Raw genomic sequence first — 19,007 nt, 5'->3', positions numbered from 1 at the left:
TGAGCAAAAAACAAGTAAACAATTTCTTATACAATTTACAGGACAGGAAACAAAAGAAAACTAAAACAAAGAAAATATACCAGAGCCTATGCAATAACAGTCTGGTATAACGGAAAACATTATGAATGGTTACATAACAGGTTTGCTTCTAACCGATGCTTGAGCTTCTTTTTCAAATCTGCCTTTTCATGGTCTCTGGTGTTCTGGTGGTCTGTCCCATGGATGAATTTGCCACCTTCTGGCTAAACTCTGTTCTGCGCCTCAGTATGTTGCTGTCTTCTTCTTTAGTTTTGTTCTTGTTTTCATTTTATTCTCTTAATTACTGCTAATGTGCAAATTAGATTACAAAAAAATCATTTCTACTTAGCATCTTTGCTTCTCATGCCTGTCAGTCGCCAAACAATTAGTTTTTTTGTTGTTTTGTTTAATATAAAGAATAACATTAGTGTGACAAAGAGATATAAAGTCCTTATGTGAACATAAATAATGGATTAGTAGTCTTAGAAAATATTTAACTGTCAGTAAGACTACCAAAGGTTTATAGAGAACAGAGAGAGAATCTGTGACTTTTGAGAATTTGAAAACTCCAAAATTATTTTGGATTGAAAGATAAATCCTAACACTTACCAATAAAAACATTTTTTTAAAAACTGTGAATGCTAGCGCACTATTTGAACTGCAGGAAGTGTCAGTGAGATTGTAAATGTGAAAAAACAAACCCTAAATACTGAAAGGAGCTTAGCTTCTCTCTCCATGGAGTTTCCTGGTGTCAAACATAAGCCTGAGCTAAAATCTGATCCGACTGGTTCTGCAGCTGAATGTTTGTGGAAAGACGGGGAAAACAGCATGTGATGCTTTTTTAATGGATTAGACTTGGATCATTATTTTTGCATTACTTTGCTTTGGCATGACTCCTTAAGGCCGTGCAAATTAAAGGAATGGAGAGTTTTAGCAAAGCGTGCCATTTTGTGGAATTTTCTAACATTAAAAGTTTGATATCCCAGAGATGTGAAACATGGTGAAACATTTCTCAGTTTCATGCTGTCTGGTAACAAGATTGTGAGGAAATTAACTCTGGATTCAGCGTTCTTGGTCTCAACATGCACACACTCCTCAGAGTGAAAGTGTATCACAATGCAAAGATGTAACTGGGTTTGTTCCTCCCCCAAAAACCTTCATTTTTTTCACACTTACACTTGTGTAGCAGATGTTATTCATTATGATTACATGGATGGAATAATTGGAAACAATAACTGCATTTCCATTAACCATATAATTGTGCAGTTTGACATTTCAAAAATAGATTTGCTCAATGGAAACATACTCATTTTGAAAAAACTCACATTTTTCAATGAAAGTTTTGCTGCTGAGGTGTTTTTTTGTATCAAAATTTGTTTACTTCACAATACTGCAAAGGAAACACTTTTTTTTGCATCACACAGTCACATGTTAAAAGAGTTGTTACATTTTTTTTTTAAACTGTCACTATGACCCAACACTGCAATAAGAGACAGATAATCTGTGGAAAAATTGAGCTCCTCTGTGGTTTTACTGCCATCTGTGGAAATGTGTTGCTGCTGGTCAGAAACAGCCAATCGGAGGCAGGAGGAGGGTCTTAGTGTTATCAATCTCGCTCATAAACATGCTGTAGCAGCAAGGTGGAGGCTGTGAGCAGTTCCTACAAGAGTGTGATTGACAGTGCTAAGACCCTCCCCCTGGCTCTGATTGGTTGTTTCTGACTGAGCACTGTACCACAGGCAGGAGACAGAGGAGCTGGATGTTTATGTTAAAATGTTTATGTAAAAAACATACTTTTGCAAAAGTTACCCAGAGCAATTTCCTGATTTTCACAGACTGTATTCTGCGGTTGTAGCCTCACATATCTGAAATGTTGATATAAAAAGTTTTTGTATTAATTATTTTTGCTGTTATTGTCAAAACAAAATTAAAGTGAGAACAGTAACAATTTATTTAATGGAGCAGCACGAGCCAGATATGTTGAGCCCCATTAAAATGCAGAGTATGTATTTTTTCTAACTAACTCCCTGTGTTTGCATGCGGCTGCAGAAAGGCTGTGGGTACCACTTGGACCTGTTTTGGGTGGGTGTGCTGATGGCTGTGTGTTCCTTTATGGGCTTACCCTGGTATGTTGCTGCCACCGTCATCTCCATCGCCCACATCGACTCTCTGAAGATGGAGAGTGAATGCAGCGCCCCCGGAGAGCAGCCGCAGTTCCTGGGAGTCAGGTAAAACCGTCCTGATGCTGTCACTGAGAAAAACACAGAATCCCTAAGTTTTCATGGTGAAAATGGCCTCTTTCTGAGATTGTATTTGCAATTTGTACGTTTCTTCCCAAAACTCTGCAAATACAATGTTTCAAAAACTGAAGGAAAGCTGATTCTACTTGTCTCTGATGGCATTACAAGAATGTCTGGTCATTTGTAGGGAGCAGCGGCTGACAGGCATTCTGGTGTTTGTGCTGACTGGACTCTCAGTCTTCCTCGCTCCCATCCTTCAGGTCAGTGGAAAGATTATGAAGAGAGTTACTTCCATCATTACATCACTTCTTTTTCTTTGACTCTTTACTGCATTGCTGTTCTGTACAGTATATCCCAATGCCAGTCCTGTACGGAGTCTTCCTTTACATGGGAGTGGCATCACTGAGTGGTATTCAGGTACGTGAAAAGGCTATTTTTTTTATGTTAAAATTTTATTTAATGTTGTAAGTAAAAAAAAAACAACAAAAAAACAATATAAACATTAATTCTAAAAAATGTAGTCTTTTACACCCAGGACACCCCTTTGGGGGTCCTGGGTGTAAAGATTCGGTATAAACATCTGATCATGTAGCAACTTGTCATCCATCTTTGTGTTCCAGTTCTGGGAACGCATCAAGTTGTATCTGATGCCGCCCAAACACCAGCCGGACTTTTCCTTCCTGCGCCACGTCCCCCTGAGACGCGTCCATCTCTTCACACTTGTCCAGATTCTCTGTCTGGCCGTCCTCTGGATCCTCAAGTCCACCTTCCTGGCCATAATCTTCCCAGTCATGGTGGGTTTCATGTCTGCCGTTTTGGTCTGCTTGACAGCTGTGTTTTTCAAGTTAACTTCAGTCGGTTGAGTTGCATGGCTGACAATATCTGGTAGTATACATTCCAATATGGAAACAACTTGTCAGTAACAGGGAAGTCAGATACTAATTTCTTATACACATCATTATAACCAGAGTCATCTATGGAAAGCAGCATTCATTTTCCTTGCTGCTGATTGGATGCACCCCCCGGAGTGGAGACTGTTCACATTAGCTTGTGGTGACAATGCTAACACAGTTGTCAATTTGCACATTAGTCACGCCGTCCACTTATTCGCAATTCTGCGATTGCGAAAAATTCACAGAAAATTCCCAGATCCTCGCATTTTTTCACCTTGATGCACGATTTCGAGTTTATTGTAAATTTTCTGCAGAATTGTCAAAACATTGAGTTTTAGTGACTGCTAACTCTCACCTGCAGGTGGCAGTGTTTCTTACCTCTACTCAGGTTACTTGGTGTCATATTATAGTCTGATCAATGGCGAGTTACAAAATTAAAAAAAATCACATTTACCATCATACATAAATGCAAACGTTGCAAAATTCCTTGCAAATATCTCTAAAATTGGAAGCACGAATTCAGTGATTTTGGTAGCAAAAAAAATCATAATCGTGAAATCCTTGAGGGACAGATTAAAGTCCATGAATGCTTGAGATTCCCTCTAAAAACACATAGAACTGCCTTTTGTAGCAGCTCATACTCCATATCTGAATATGCATTGAACATTTATGGACAACTGTTGTCCCAAACCTCCACAAATAGCAGAGGTCCACCATACCAGATCAAGAGTTGCAACTATTTTGCTTTTTAATACGCAAATGGACCACTGGACTAAGTGACTGTGTTGTGCTAAACCTCCTAGTCGGTACAAGCTCAAGTCTTTTCTGACCTTACAAGTCAAAGTAAAGCACATTTTTACCAGCGGAGCTGGTAACAGCAGTGTGACAGCAGACTTAATCTACTGTCCTCTGTTATTTTATTCATTTGTCTTGCGTCGTGAGTAGATCCTGGGACTGATGGTTGTACGAAAGCTACTGGACCTGATGTTTTCACAACATGACCTGGCCTGGCTGGACGACATCCTGCCAGACAAAGACAAGAAGAAGAAAGAGGATGACAAGAAGAAAAAGAAAGAGAAAAAGAGCGTTGAGCCGGAGAGCGACGAGGAGGTGAGAAAACGGAGCCGTTATGGCAGCGTCTTCTCTGATAAACCCACTCTTACTCTAATGTCCAAAACTGTGAGTGTGTTTTTCTTGAAATTGAAATCATGTGCGTCACTCCATCTGCTGCGGGTGTGTTGCTTCTGGCTTTGTTTTTTTCTGACTAATACTGTATGTTTCTCCTCTCTTTCCCACAGTGTTGCTGAAAAGGCACTGTATAACACTTACTACAGTCTTCTTGTCTGTCCGTCCTAATCTTAGAGGATTTATCTCCTTTCACATTTTCCTGCACCGTAGAAACAGTCTGTTTGCTTCATCAAGCCCATTTTGTCTTTGCTTCGACATAGAAGAGGCTGATGGTACTCTGCATCTCGTTACTGCTAATGTAGCTCACAGACATTTGTTCTGGAATGAGTTTGAAGGGATTACTCAAAAATCTAAAATCACATAAAAAAAAACATAGCTTTGGATTTTCATAGTGTCACTGGGACTAAAGTTTGTCTTGTGTCCATGTTCAAAAAGCCTCCAGTTACCGGTGAAGATAGAAAATAGCTAAATATGTCTTATGCATAAATAGTTTTACCTTCTTACAAACATTAAATATGTTATTAACACAAGAAAATAACTTTTGACAGGTAAAACCAAAATGTATCAGTTATTTGATGCAACATTGTTGACAAATCAAAGGTCTGACACAACGCTGACATTCATTGACAGTAACACCAATGTGGAGTACATTCTGCTTTTCTTTAAGAAGGAAGTCACTGACAGATTTTTCTTTTAACCTGGGCTCTATATTTCTTTTTTGGGGAGAAATCTGAGAAAAAAATATTAAATTATTGCCAAATCATCTCTGAGCTGAGCATCAACAACAGATCAACCTGTTGCAACTAGGAGAAAACTTAAGTACATGACTTTGGAAAAGTATTTACCCTCATGGATGATTTCCTCTTTTTTTTACTGCATTTACAAATCAATCATCATGAACAAAATCTGGCTTTTCCGGTGAAAGCAAATTTCTACAAAATTAAAACAATTAAATAGAAATATATTACATGACATAAGTGAGTGCATAAATTCTCATCTCCTTTAATGTGACTGACCTAATTCAACTGAGGTCTGGCCAAGTGGTTCTCATTTTCAGGTGTTTGATATTGGCTGTTTTGAGGCTACACTTTAATTTTCACAAACCAATCCTTTTTGGTTTTATGTTTAAAATAATGGCATCATACAATATGTGGTGTGTGTTTCTACTCATAGTTTGATTTAAATAGAACCTTATTTTAACATCACTCTCACGGAGGGTGTCTGCACTTTTTACTGTACATCTTTGTTCTGTTGACGTACAAAGGATTTTATACCTGTGCATAAAGGAGTATAGATCCAAGGTTGAAAAACTGTCTAATGCTCCTTAAAGACTTGAGTTCTTCCTGCATGCCAATTGTTTCCTGTTTCCCTCAGTCCATCAGTCCATCCTCAGTGAAGATTCACATGGAGGCTGTAGGCCCCCACACAGAGTCAGACCCCACCCAGATTAAGCCCTGCATTAAAAACCAAACCTCTGAGTGAGTAAACCAACCACTTCCTCTTCCTTAACAGAATCTGTTACCTTATCCATTATAATTTAAGTGTTGTAAGTGTTAAGTGTTTGTATCATTGATGCTGTTTCTTAGTGTGACAGGTTGGACTGTTCATAGAGTGTTAACAGAGCTTTGATGTAACGGGATGTAACTGTTATACTTCATCAGTGTAGACAAAGTGTAACACTGATGTAACTGAGAAAATATTGCTCACACTAGATTTTGTTGTGTTTTGGATATAAATGAGAAATCATCGTCACGCCAATAGATCTAAAATATTTACTTATTGGGAATCGATTTTTCTAACTCTGCCTTCATGTGTTTGTGTTGTGTTTTCATGTACATGCCTGTGTGCGCTTGCTTTGTGTCGTTTCGTGCGCGTTCTCTCTGCTGGTGTTACGTACATGTGGTTCATTACAGGAGATGAACCCTTACTCAACAGTCACGTCGGATCAAAATGAACTAGACCGCAGGTACTGTGTGCTGAAACCGCCCGTCTAATTCAGAGAGCTGATGGATTATCCTAGCTAGGGCAACACCTCCACAACACCACACACACACACACACACACACACACATACATGCATGCACATACACACACACACAGCTGAAACATAAACACACACATATCTGCTGTACCACTTATACCATGTGTTCATATATGGATGTCGAATTAAAATCATTTTCAGAGTAAGGATTTTAATTGTTGAGAGAATTTTGATAGCTTTCATTTTTCACAATAAAAGACAAATGATGAGTTTGGATCAGATAGAAGGGGGACCGTTATCACATCCTTTGGGTAGCTGTGGGATCCTGCCATGATCAGTCAGTGTAATCAAGCATCAGTGCACCAACTGCAGTTTTTAAAACGGGCAACATTTTGGAATGACTAAGAGACGTAAAGCACTAAGTCACTAACACCTGGTGGAAGTAAATCAAATGCCTACAGATGGTATGAACCTTCAGCTTGACGAATTTAGCTAATGGTGTTATATATTTCATATGACTCACAAGTTGCTTTTCCATCATAAATGTGCACAAATCTTTGTCAGTATTCCACTAATCTCAAAAAACAAAACTTCACAATTGCAGCGTTTCCATTAAATAGGAAACACAATTAAAATCTCACTTGAATAAGTTTGTTCACAAGATAAGCGGTTAAAAAACATCCTCCAACTACTTCTGGTCATCTTTTTCTTCATGGTTTGTGCCAGTGAGACTTATATGATTTGATAAGAGTTTTGTTGGCACACATGGCAGATTCAAAACTGCCTTGTGTCTATTAAGGAAATTTATTTTCGAAATGTCAAATTGCACAATTGGACAGGGGAAATGCAGCTAATCTTTAAAAACCTCTGCTTTAGACCAATTATTCTAAACCCACTTCCTCTATAGCATATCCCAGCGTTTATAAAAATTTAAATTTACTTTGAAGAAGTGTACTGTATTAGCATTCCCATGGGGACTTGATCATGTCGGAAACTTCATCTGTTTCCCTGAATATTGTCAATAGTTCTTAAACTGGTGACATCCTTAGTTCTTTGCAGCACTAAGGAAAACTACAGAAGAGGATTAAGGCCACTGGAAAAACTGACTTTTTCTTAGAACTCTGACTTTATTCGGCCATGTAAAAAAAAATCTCTTAAATCCATGGTACGTACGGAACAGGAAGGGGAAGAGGGAGAGGATTAGGGCCAGTGAAAAAGAAAAAGGATTCAGATTTAAATCTCAATTTTGAAACAAAAGTTAGAATTCTTTTTTATCATCTTCTGTAGAAAACCTATCTCAGCTCTGCATGATGGATAATTATGAGTGGACTTAACAGAAATGAAATTGTGGTTCTTTAAAAGAATGAAAATAAAATAATTTAATAGTTAATCAAAAAAATTTAAATTGTTTTGTGGCTCTAATTTGGTTATTGCTGGACTGACAGGAAAAATTGCTCTTTGGATTGTGAAGGCTACAAACCCCCTGGTTTACTTAATATTTGAAGTTCTTGTGTTTTATTACTATAGTTTAAACATATTCATATTCAGTGGCTTCAGTTTCTAACATGTTCAGAAAAAAAAAATTATAAAATAAAAAGGATTTGCTGCCAGACTGTTGACCTCTGAGAATAGAAAGTGAATGATGAAGAGTAAAAGTGTCCCCGCTGCTCCCCAGCATCACTCTGCACCTGAAGATCTCCTGCCCCTCATCACCCACCCCCTCCCTGACGAGCCTCACCTCCGGGGACAATCAGCCTCAGCGCCCACCGCACCAACCCGTGCCCCAGGTCAGCATCCATGTGGATTCAGACTGCGACCGCGACGATTCAGGCTTCTTCTCCAAACAGCAGCGGTGCAGACCGTATGCCGCCCCCAGCCTGCCACTGCCCGTAACACCCAGGGGTTGTCGCCGGAAACCGCACGCTCACTTCAGAGATTCCTGCACAGAAACCATTCTATGAACAAAGAAAACTGCACCTTGTGATCTTCCTTTGTGTGTGAATTTAAACATCTCATGTATAACTCAGCCAAACGTGAAAACAAAATACGTCTAACACTTTTCTGTCCAAGTGAATGAACCCGTTGATCCTGAGGTGAACTAAAAACATAAATGCATGAACTCTCCTACCCCAAGAACGCTGATTGTTTTTGAGGAGTAAGCAAAATGTGAATTATGCTGAGTTAATGTAAAGTGTAAAGCACATCCCAACAATTGTAATAAAATGCTATTAAATTCTATTTGTCTAAATGCAAATTTGATCAGGGAGGTTCTTTGCCTAATCTCACCTTAAATTTAAAATTACATAATACTGTCTAAAATCACAGTCATTCACTAGGGTCTGTTTAATAACTTCATCTCTTGCACCTCACATTTAGTTTCAAATGAATCTGGTGACATCTTGAAATATGATTATGCCATTATGAGAAACCATCAGGAATCAAAGCTGAATTTAACATTTTAAATGAGATCAAATATAATAAATGTAGAACAGGAACAGCTAATTTAGTGTAATTCTTGAACCACATGACTATGCATTAGGCGTGATTAAAATTTATATCACTAAATTTCACTAAACTACTGACACGATTGAGGACCATGATGTTTTAAAGGGGCAGTATTATGTAAAATCAGCTTTTCCTTCAGACTAGCCAGCAGCAATTAGCAAACACCTGGTGGAACTGCACATCACCTGAGCTCATATGATCTACTTCTCAGAAAAAACACTGTTAAAGGGTGAACAGCGACGTGATGACTTCCTGAAGGCAGAGTGTTGGAAAGAGGACTTCTTAGAGAGAGAGGACCAGTTTCAAGGCGCCAAGTTACAAACTGAAATGTCATGCATCTATTTCACATTCACATTTCATATATAGCATTTTATAAGTGAAGGCAACAGTTAATTATGCTATAAAATGATATTGGAGCCAGAAAATATAATACTGCCCCTTTAAAACCTCTGCATGGAATTTTTTCCCAGCATGTGAACCACATTACCAAAAGGCTCACCATCGCCTTCACCTGCTGAGAAGCCAATGTTTTCCATCTAAGAAATGTTTTATCATCCATTTTATATCCCCTCCTGCTGCAGTTTCATTACAATGAAAGCAAAACTACCCAGAATCAACCAGGCCAGCAAAATCATTGGTTTAGTTTAAAGCTCTATCCACTGTCACCAGGAACGCTACACAGATCAGTCATATTCACTGTTTTTCAGCTTCTTCCCTTGAGGGGGCATCACAACATTCATTTCCAGTAAAAATCTAAATTTATTTCCTCTGCAATAATTCTAAGGCTGCATAGTTTTTTTTTTCTTTAGTACAAAAGAGTTAGTTTTATCTCAACAGATTTTTAAATGAAGCTCTGTCAGAATGTCACATCCAGGACAAAGTTAAGCAAATTGAATGAGCTCCCTTATTACAAAACACTGGACGCTTTTCAGAGAGATGCCAGCTTTAGTTTTGATTTCATTCATGACCTCAAGTATCTAGAACGGGTGTTGGCAACTCCAGGCCTGGAGGGCCGGTCTCCAACACACCCAAGTCAAATAATGAGGTTGTTAGGACTCTGGAGAACTTGACTGCACTTAGGAGGTGATTCAGCTGTTGGATTCAAGTGCTTTGAACCAGGGAGACATTAAGAGCTGCAGGACACCGGCCCTCCAGGACAGGATCGCCCACCCCTGATCGAGAAATATAACCACCTTGTATAAACAGCTGACCCAACTGTTGGTTAAATATTCAAAACCTTTTGGTTCTGGACTAAAGTCAAAACTTACACCCAGGTTTTGTTCAGTCATCTAAAATGGACTGAAGTATTTGAAGCATTTCAATTTGAACTTTTAACTTTTGACCATATGATCGTTTTAGAAAACATGGATAAATTCAAGGTGAGGTCTACACAGAGTGATTAGACTAGCTCGTGTCAGTCGAGCCTCTCCCAGTCAGACATGCTGAGGTCAACATAAAGGTCATTACTGAAACACAGCAAACTTAAAACCCAATTTAAAGTTTAAAGTTCACTAATGGAAACAGGTTTTGGTTTTAATTTTGATTAGAAAACAAAACTGGTTTTTACCCAGTCTTAAGTTAGACTACTGTTCAACTGGACTTTGAAAAAAATCCAGCTAAGCAAGTCTGCATAGTTGAGGCACATTTGGACTTTTAAAAGGCCGACTGACCTGCTCCAAAACGTAATACAGTTTTTACTCCATTGTGAATATTTAGTTAATGAACCTAGTTTTTGAAATTAAACAACTCATTCAAGTCAGGAATGTTTCAACTTTATTTATATGTTAAAGGAAAACTATGTGGACAAGGATCACAGCTCTTCAAAACTGAACCACAACATCTTTGTGAGCAGGTCCTCAGCATCCTCCCCTCAGGCAGAGCACCAGGTGGAGGGTGGACTCCTTCTGGATGTTTTAGTCCGACAGGGTGCGGCCATCTTCCAGCTGTTTACCAGCAAAGATTAGCCTCTGCTGGTCAGGAGGAATGTCTTCTTTATCCTGAATCTTTGCCTTCACGTTCTCAATGGTATCACTGGGCTCCACCTCCAGGGTGATAGTCTTCCCAGTGAGGGTTTTCACGAAAATCTGCATGCCTCCCCTCAGGCGGAGCACCAGGTGGAGGGTGGACTCCTTCTGGATATTGTAGTCCGACAGGGTGCGGCCATCTTCCAGCTGTTTACCAGCAAAGATTAGCCTCTGCTGGTCAGGAGGAATGCCTTCTTTATCCTGAATCTTTGCCTTCACGTTCTCAATGGTATCACTGGGCTCCACCTCCAGGGTGATGGTCTTCCCAGTGAGGGTTTTCACGAAAATCTGCATCTTTACACTAGAGGATACGGTAGTTGTAATTTGACAAATTAAATGCTGTAAACACAATCATGTTTACCATTTCAAGTCAAGAAACAGTTTGATAGCTATACTGCTTTTCGCCTTCCTTGAATAGCAAATTTACTAAAAGTCAAATTTTGATACATCACAGAAAAGGACTGCTCCAACTTCAACCCAGCCACAACCGTGTCTCGCCACAGCGCTGACAGCAGTGTACCGTGGATTATGCTAACTAGCTACATTTAGCCTGCTGGTGCGAGTCCCTTTGCTCGTCACAACCCGTTAGCTGATTGTACAGTCCGACATGAATTCACTTGTTTTGACTCAAAAGTCGACATTAAGATAAATTCTTGCTGATATACCAGATAAAAGTAAAGGCAGAATTAGAGATAAATTTGTAGTTTGGTGACGTCAAGCCAATTTGTGTTAATAACTTCACTTAACAACCCGAACATATATTAAATATAAATTTAAAACACTCATTTAAAATAGTGAGATATAGATAAACGAACCATGTTCGTACGAGTTACTAATTTAAACGGATCTTGTCTCACCTGTTAACTTGGTTCAACTCCGGCAGAATGTGGCTGGAAATTATCACGATAACTCGCGCACAGGCGGTATTTATACCCAACAAACCTATATCCTTCCGCCGCTCCACCAAGAGGTACTATATAACAAGGTCGTGCGCAACCACAAAAGTGATGATAACTTACGACAATTAGCCACACACACACACACATATTAGCCACACACACACATTAGCCACACACACACACACACACACACACACACACATATATATATATATATATATATATATATATATATATATATATATATATATATATATATATACATATAAACCCTTTTAAAACAGGACACAGCTTATAAATTAACTTTTTCTCAAAAGTCTGAATTATTAGGCTACAAGTACTTGTGCACTGTAACTGTGAAGTTACAGTCGGAGAGAAAAAAATGTTGTCTGAGAATGACATAAAACCCAACTTAAATATGTTCCAGTTATGGTATTAATTGATTATTGATTATAGAATTTTCAAAAATCTAATCAGAACTTTACAACATCTGGGGGAAATGGAAGTCAATCATAAAAATACCAAATTCTTCAACCATTCATGAAGTGAAATTGACAATAAATAATTTTTAGACAACATAATACAAGAGACAGAAGATTGCCTATTATAATAGTGCTATTACAATATATTCTTCAAATGTCTTTCTAGATAGAGGCACTTAAAAAATTTAGTACTTTTGTTGCATTGCTATAAAAAAATTTGAAACTATTATACTAACAGAAAATAACAAATTTATTTTTGAAATGTCAAATTGCACAATTTTAGGGTTAATGGAAATGCAGCAACGCAGATGCTTCTACTTGAGCTACTTGAGCTAAACTGAAGAAACTTTAGCTTCACAATGTCACTGGAGAACCTGTGAATGTTTTGAAGGATTGTTGTACGTGCTTATGTAAGACAATGAGAAATATCACCACCTTTATCCTTCAAACTAAACAATTACAATGTTTTCAAAATTGAAGCATTTTTCTCATGCAGGCGCATCGTGGTGGATTGAAGAGGTTCCATGAGTGTTAAAAAGGGAAAACCTGGGAATTTATTAAGCAAATTTATTTTCAAAATTTCAAATTGTACAATTACTGCACATGGTTATTGGAAGCATGGATGGTGACGCTGAAGAAACATGGCTACTTTAGCATTCATGCACTCCACCAAACTGGACTTACACTCAGGAGGCTTGCTATCACAGTGCTAATGCTGGAATTCACTGAGTGGCCCTTTAATTCACAAAGATTTGCAGAAGCAATCTACACCTTAATGTAATAACATTGAAGAGTGAGCAAATACCTCTTTTGCGTCTTTTCAAATATTACTGATGGATTCTTACTGCATGTTTTTCTTCAGCGCTGTGAGTTCTTTGTTGTATTAAGAATCTTTTCCTGTCGCTGCGCTCCCGAGTGTCTCTGGATAATGGTACCACCAGCTATACACAGTAACTGCAGGTGGTAATTCTGGTTCTGCGAGTGTCTTTTGGTTCATTAAACCTGTGTGTGGGTTTCTCAGAGAGCCGGATATTATCAAGCATCTGGTTAAAAGCTTCTCAAGAGATGAATTAAACGCAGCAGGGAAGCCACTAGAAACTATTACCATGCAGGAAACCTTGTACTCCGATTAGAATTCCTGCTGGTTACAAAGAGAGTCATTAGGACATTAAAGGAGGCTGGAGGTAGGGAAAAGCCACATGGGAGAATTTGCCTCAAAGCCATTATATATTTGCAAGACGACAACATTAGGATAGAGAGAAGTCGTTTATCAAGCAGAATGGAAGTTAAAGCTACAAACAGGAATGGAAGTTCTTCAAAGGAATTTTACCATTAGTTTAACCATCACAATGTGGGAATGTTGAGTCCACTTATGATATTAGACAGTTTTCTATGTGGCCTGTATGACAGCTCTGGTTGCTTTGCTGTCAAATCACATCAGGATGGTGATGAGTCTTGTTTCAGACATTGTGCTTCTAAAAACTGATGTTCCCATTCAGCCTCACAGTTTGTGAGACTGAAGGACTGAGTATCTAACCAGGTGGTCAGCAGCACAGGAGCACCACAGGGGACTGTACTCTCACCATTCCTTTTCACTATCTACACTTCAGACTTCCAGCACAAGTCTGACCTCTGTCATCTACAGAAATACTCAGATGACTCTGCAGTTGTTGGCAACAGACTGGACTGGAGACGCAACAGTGAAGCTGTTATATAAGAATGGAATTAACAGACTAGACTTCTTGATGAAGCTAAGATCCTTCAAGGTTTGCAGCAAGATGCTGCAGATCTTCTGTCAGTCTGTAGTTGAGAGCATCATCTCCTCTGCTGTCATCTGTTGGGGCAGCAGCATCAGAGCCAGGGACCTAAAAGGCTCAACAACCTGATATAGAAGGCTGGTTCTGTTCTGGGTACGACTATGAAACCTCTGAGGATGATGATGCAAAGAAGGATTCCTCATAAAACAAAGAAAATTGTAGACAACTCTGACCATCCTCTGTGTCGGGGTTTGGTCATCAGGAAATATCTTTTCTTGAGTTTACCAGATGGAACCTGAAACAACAGGAAGTTAGTAGGAGGCGAGATCCAGGTAGGGATGATGGTGACAGATAAAAAATGAGGAGGATTATTGAGAGATTAACCTTTACAAAGATTTACACACATTTGTAAGGGAAACGCAGTTAATGAGATCTACCATTGCTAGTGTAAAAAAAAAAAAAAAAAGAATGTGAATGTTTACTAGATAATGTGTCACATTGTGCCCGTCATACTGAGTGGATCCTTATAAGTAATAAAAAATAAATAAATACTGAGTGGATCCTGCTAATGACAGCAGCCCACAGGCTTCTCTGTTCCATCATTATCTCGGTGTGTCCGCCCAGCCGGCCCAGGAGGCGCAGCATTCCCCACAGGCTGGCCATCTGGTTGGGCTTCTTGGGGCGGATCTTGGTCCTGGGCTCGCTCATGTGCTTGTCCAATAACCTCAGCTCAAATCTGATTGGTGATTTTGAATAGAAACTGTGGTTAGATTCTGTATCAGACTGATTTCAAACCTCAGAGAAATGCTGCCCTGTCTAATTCTGACTTTTCATCTATTCATTTTAAACATTTTCAACTCACGTCCATTTTTACCCATAAGAACATTATTTTGTGGTAATGTTAACATTTAGTTATAGTTCACTTCCCTTTTATAGAGTAGGATTGTTCATTTTTAAAAATCCATTTTAATGTCAAAATCATAGACTTTCTTCAATATGTTGCTATTTCTGAAGCCCGACTTCTTGGAGGTCAAATTCTAAACATGGAATCTGTATAACAAAAAAAATAAAAAATAAAAACACTGATATGAGAATGGGTGGAGTGATGGACAGAAAGGAAATTTAATCTAAAAAAAAAAATCTTAATTCCTACCTCTGCATAATTCTCCACAGTAAGATTATGCAGAAATCCTGGATAATGTCTCATCTTCCCCTAAGACATATGTTCAGTCCAGATAGATTTACTGGAATCTGATGCATTTTATGGAAAACAAAAGGCTGGTCAAGAGAGGAGATGGGAATGCATTCATTTCAGAAATTAGATTTTTCATATTTTTTCTAGGTAGATCTCTGAAAGAACAAACCTACTATATAAAACATGACACACACACACACACACACACACATCTTAAAACACTCCAGTCTTTACAAACTTTTTCACATTTTTTAATTCAAGTTTTACTTCTTATTTAAGTAAACTGATCATATTTTTCCAATCATAATGAAAATGTACATTTATTATTCTGCATAAAACGTCACATTTACAGTACATCAAAATAAATACGTCTTCTTCTGGGATCGCTTGAGTTGCACTTTAATACTGATCAATTAACTACAGCTACGCATTTCACGTCTCGCAGTGAAGCCTGGTCATGACCCCTCTCTGACCACCAGCCTCTCCTGGCGTGTCACGGCACGTCTGTTAATCCAGCTACATGCGAAAAGAAGAAGACAAGAGTTCTGCATTGGCCCTGGGTGGACACTGGGGGACAGGAGGCTTTCTGCGTTAGGCCGACTGGGTTAAAAAAATAAAAGACGCTACATTTTCCTTCTTAGTATTGTCAGTTATTGGGAAGAGAACATGACTCATCGATGTGGACAGAGAAATTCCCCCGCCGTTCTCATGAACTGTCAGTGAGCTTTGATAGTTAGCGTTAGCAGCACCTGAATAAATTAAGTCATTGAAAGAGAGGCCCATGTTCAAATGTGGATGTTAAAGTTCCAGTGGAATCGGATGGACAGGAGTTTTTTTTGTGTCTGGATTTTAGTAACCCAAGCACACTATTGTTGGTCTGTTTCTTGTTTCAAAAATTCACTGCAGTATGTAGCTTTTATAAAATATACATATATTTTAGGTATTTGTTAAAGCTGTTACCATGTTGTGACAGTATGAGACAAATTTTCTCATATTTGTCTCGTATGAGAAAATATGAGAACATTTTCTCATAAATCATTTCATAAATCCCAGACATTGAACTGTCTGGGATTTTGTTACTTCAACAAAATCCCAGACAGTTCATTTTATGTCCCTCAACTAATATTTAAATCCGCCTCTTCTGCCTGCTTTCTGTGTTCCTCTTTCCATCTGAACAAATGCAGCTCAGTCAGAAACAACCAATCAGAGATAGGAGGAGGGTCTTAGCATTGTCAATCAGGCTCATGTATGTGTTGCTTGCACCCTCCCTCTTTCCCACTGCTGCATCACTGCTTCTTCTGTGCAAAGGAGCCTGTCATGAATGCTAACGGTAATTAGCAGGATCACCAATGACAACGGATAAACAGTTTTCCTGGAAAGGTAAATTGTTTCTCCGCCATTAGCATATTGAGAAACGATTACACAAGGTTGATTGACAGCGCTAAGACCCTCCCCCAGGCTCTGATTGGCTGCTTCTGATTTGTGCATTTTTGAGACAAAGGAGCTCATTTTTTCCAGTTTGTCTGTTATACTGTCCTGACATAGTTTAAGAAATATACACAAAACATTGGTTTTTATAAAAGTTACCTACTGCAGCTTTGACAAATAACTAGTATAATTTCCCTGACCATCTACTGGAATGTGAGCTGTAGCTGAAGCAGGCTGCACACATTTTCAGGCATGAGACACATCATGTACATTCCCCCGCTACAGCCTGTAAATGCTATGCTAATGTAGCAATGACTAGTGCTACTTAGTCCATTATTCACTGATGATGATTCATTCAGCTAAGTGGCTCACGCAGCAGACAACCTGCAGTGATTTGCCCTGGAGGTTATTAATTGATGGCAGGACAATTTCTTTCCATGTGAAAAAAAAGAAATCTAAGGGGGAGGAAGTATTTTTTCATACCATTGTAAAATCTTATATAATTTATTTATATTTGCCTGTTTTTTGGTGTATATTGAATATACTTGTGGGACATTTTTTGGCAATGTTATTCAAAAATAACTTTTTCCACAGTAGTGGGATTTAGTTCATTTCTCCTCTTTGAAACAATCCAAAATGTTTTGACTGGCGGTAAAACAGAGTGCCTTAAACATGTATTATTTGTATCAGTTTTGTCCCATCAGCTGATTCAGTATAAGTAAAGCAGAGCTTTGCACAGCTGAATGGTTGCCATGGGAGATTAAAGGATTTCTCAAACATGCATGAAAGAATGAAAGCAATACTCCAGGTATGGTTCTGATGAGGGAATAACATTATGACATGACATAAAGCTCAAAAAAGGTTGATTTTACATAGTACTGCCCCTTTAAATCTATTATTTACATCTGACAGCACAACAGAGCCCCCTATAGTCTGACAGTTATGGTGCAATAGACTGCAGTGGCATTTTATGTCCCTCAACTAATATTTACATTTCAATTTGATCTTTCCAAAAAAGATAAACATTTCTCACCTAGATTTTAAATGTGAAATAAATTATGATTGTTTTCTGTGAATTTCCTGCATGTAAATATTTTAAATTTAGCACAGAAATGTCAAACTCCTTCAGTAACAAAGGTAACTACAAAATACATTAACTTGGCTTCTACAGAATAAAAGTCCGACAGCAGCTGTGTTACAAGTGAAACAAAAATGATTAGAAATCTAGTTTCTCCCAAAAAGAACATGTTTTGACCCTCTAATTTCACATTCCTCCCACGGCGTCCTGTCCCCGACGTCTTCCTTTACATATCCTGTCCATATTGCCTCCCGCCGATGTGTCACCGACTTGTGTCACTATCTCTTTGCTTCACAGGTTCGTCTTCAGTTTCCCATTATGTCTACAAAAGCTATCACATCAAAGGGAGGAGGGGGGGAGATGAGTGACTGTGTCTTGTAGCACGGAGGGGCTGGACATCATTATTTGTATTTACATGGCCTCCTCCTGGGTAGAAAGGGTCAGGGAGGGATGATGAGGTGTCAGCGCCGGGTGGTTGCTTCAGAAGTGTCTTTAGAAATGTTTCATATTGATACTTCATATTCACGAGTGTCCTGCTGAAAGTGAAGGAGAGTGATAGAGGCGGCGTTACTTCAACAAAATCCCAGATAGTTCAACGTTATTTTGTCATCATTTTCACAACTTTTCTTTTTCGGTCGTGTTTGGGGTTGTAGGCTACTAGCTTTGACTTAACACCAGGAAAGTGTTTTGGTTTGTTGGTTTGGTCTGGACCAAAAAATGTGGTCCAGACCTGTTGTTCACGGATGTTGCTTACGCGTCAGATTTTACTGATGTATCAGGAAAATGTGAATATAAAGGTTCCATCTTGGGCTTCTGCTTGTAAAAAAATGTGTTACAGTTCTGGCCCAAGGGCGCTATTTATCACACAGCTTAAGCTCTGTAAGTTAGTTTTCTCAACATGTCATTTGAAAAACCACTTTAAGCTAATGCTACACATTTAGCAAGAAGGTTTAGCAGACTCACTGCAGCTGATTATCATAGGTAAGGTAAGGGTTCCAAAGATGTTATTCATGTGAAATCTTTTAAAAAATGACTTACCTGCTTTGAGAAAAGTAATGACACTTGTTTTAATATTAAAACTGAACATAAAAATATAAAAACAAAAGGTTTTTATGTTTTCTGCCTCTAACTTGTAATAATTTCCACATTTGCACACTTACTCCTCCTGTCTCATAAAGCGGGTTGTCAAATTCTGTCTCCACAGTGATCTGTCGGTAAGGGTGAGGGTAGATCAGCGGCAACCTAAGGTTGGTGTGATATCTGCACCTGTTGGGCCATAGGAGGAAATCCACATGTTAAAGGCAGGAATTAAACATTAC

General features: G+C 38.7%; 3 protein-coding genes across 15 annotated transcripts in view; 1 reads left to right on the top strand and 2 right to left on the bottom strand.

Moving 5' to 3' along the window:
• Positions 1 to 8,574, top strand: part of slc4a5b (solute carrier family 4 member 5b) — a 40,590-nt gene extending 32,016 nt beyond the window's left edge. For 7 of the 9 annotated variants that reach the window (XM_015045335.1, XM_015045336.1, XM_015045331.1 and 4 more), the window contains 7 exons: positions 2,068 to 2,246; positions 2,446 to 2,518; positions 2,607 to 2,675; positions 2,879 to 3,052; positions 4,097 to 4,261; positions 6,253 to 6,305; positions 7,996 to 8,574. In XM_015045335.1, coding sequence (XP_014900821.1) covers positions 2,068 to 2,246; positions 2,446 to 2,518; positions 2,607 to 2,675; positions 2,879 to 3,052; positions 4,097 to 4,261; positions 6,253 to 6,305; positions 7,996 to 8,281 — 999 coding nt within the window. In that variant the 3' untranslated portion in view covers positions 8,282 to 8,574. Of the gene's footprint in view, positions 1 to 2,067; positions 2,247 to 2,445; positions 2,519 to 2,606; positions 2,676 to 2,878; positions 3,053 to 4,096; positions 4,262 to 4,449; positions 4,463 to 5,713; positions 5,818 to 6,252; positions 6,306 to 7,995 lie in introns of all 9 variants that reach the window. The other 2 variants (XR_001426534.1, XM_015045337.1) reach the window with 2 other exon arrangements.
• A 2,001-nt stretch (positions 8,575 to 10,575) lies between these two features.
• On the bottom strand, positions 10,576 to 11,802 carry LOC106955253 (polyubiquitin). Of its 2 annotated transcripts, XR_001426535.1 has the most exons (3): positions 11,707 to 11,802; positions 10,686 to 11,150; positions 10,576 to 10,649 (listed from the first exon to the last, which is right to left on the bottom strand). XR_001426535.1 is itself a non-coding variant. In XM_015045340.1 (2 exons), exon 2 carries the CDS (start codon positions 11,141 to 11,143, stop codon positions 10,739 to 10,741), a length of 405 nt encoding a protein of 134 aa, XP_014900826.1. In that variant the 5' UTR covers positions 11,144 to 11,150; positions 11,707 to 11,802; the 3' UTR covers positions 10,576 to 10,738. The 2 variants fall into 2 exon arrangements, 1 of the variants encoding a protein (XP_014900826.1); XM_015045340.1 differs by having other exon boundaries at positions 10,576 to 11,150.
• A 5,660-nt stretch (positions 11,803 to 17,462) lies between these two features.
• Positions 17,463 to 19,007, bottom strand: part of sez6l (seizure related 6 homolog (mouse)-like) — a 78,557-nt gene continuing 77,012 nt past the window's right edge. For 2 of the 4 annotated variants that reach the window (XM_015045330.1, XM_015045328.1), the window contains exons 16-17: positions 18,849 to 18,954; positions 17,463 to 18,221 (exon numbers count right to left, since the gene is read on the bottom strand). In XM_015045330.1, coding sequence (XP_014900816.1) covers positions 18,192 to 18,221; positions 18,849 to 18,954 — 136 coding nt within the window. In that variant the 3' untranslated portion in view covers positions 17,463 to 18,191. Of the gene's footprint in view, positions 18,225 to 18,848; positions 18,955 to 19,007 lie in introns of all 4 variants that reach the window. The other 2 variants (XM_015045329.1, XM_015045327.1) reach the window with 1 other exon arrangement.

This window comes from Poecilia latipinna, unplaced genomic scaffold (genome assembly GCF_001443285.1).
Source record: "Poecilia latipinna isolate Pla-1442-1.1 unplaced genomic scaffold, P_latipinna-1.0 Scaffold721, whole genome shotgun sequence".
In the NCBI taxonomy this organism is placed as follows: domain Eukaryota; kingdom Metazoa; phylum Chordata; class Actinopteri; order Cyprinodontiformes; family Poeciliidae; genus Poecilia; species Poecilia latipinna.
The sequence above is the reverse complement of the archived record's forward strand: the minus strand, read 5'-3'. Positions and strand labels throughout refer to the sequence as shown.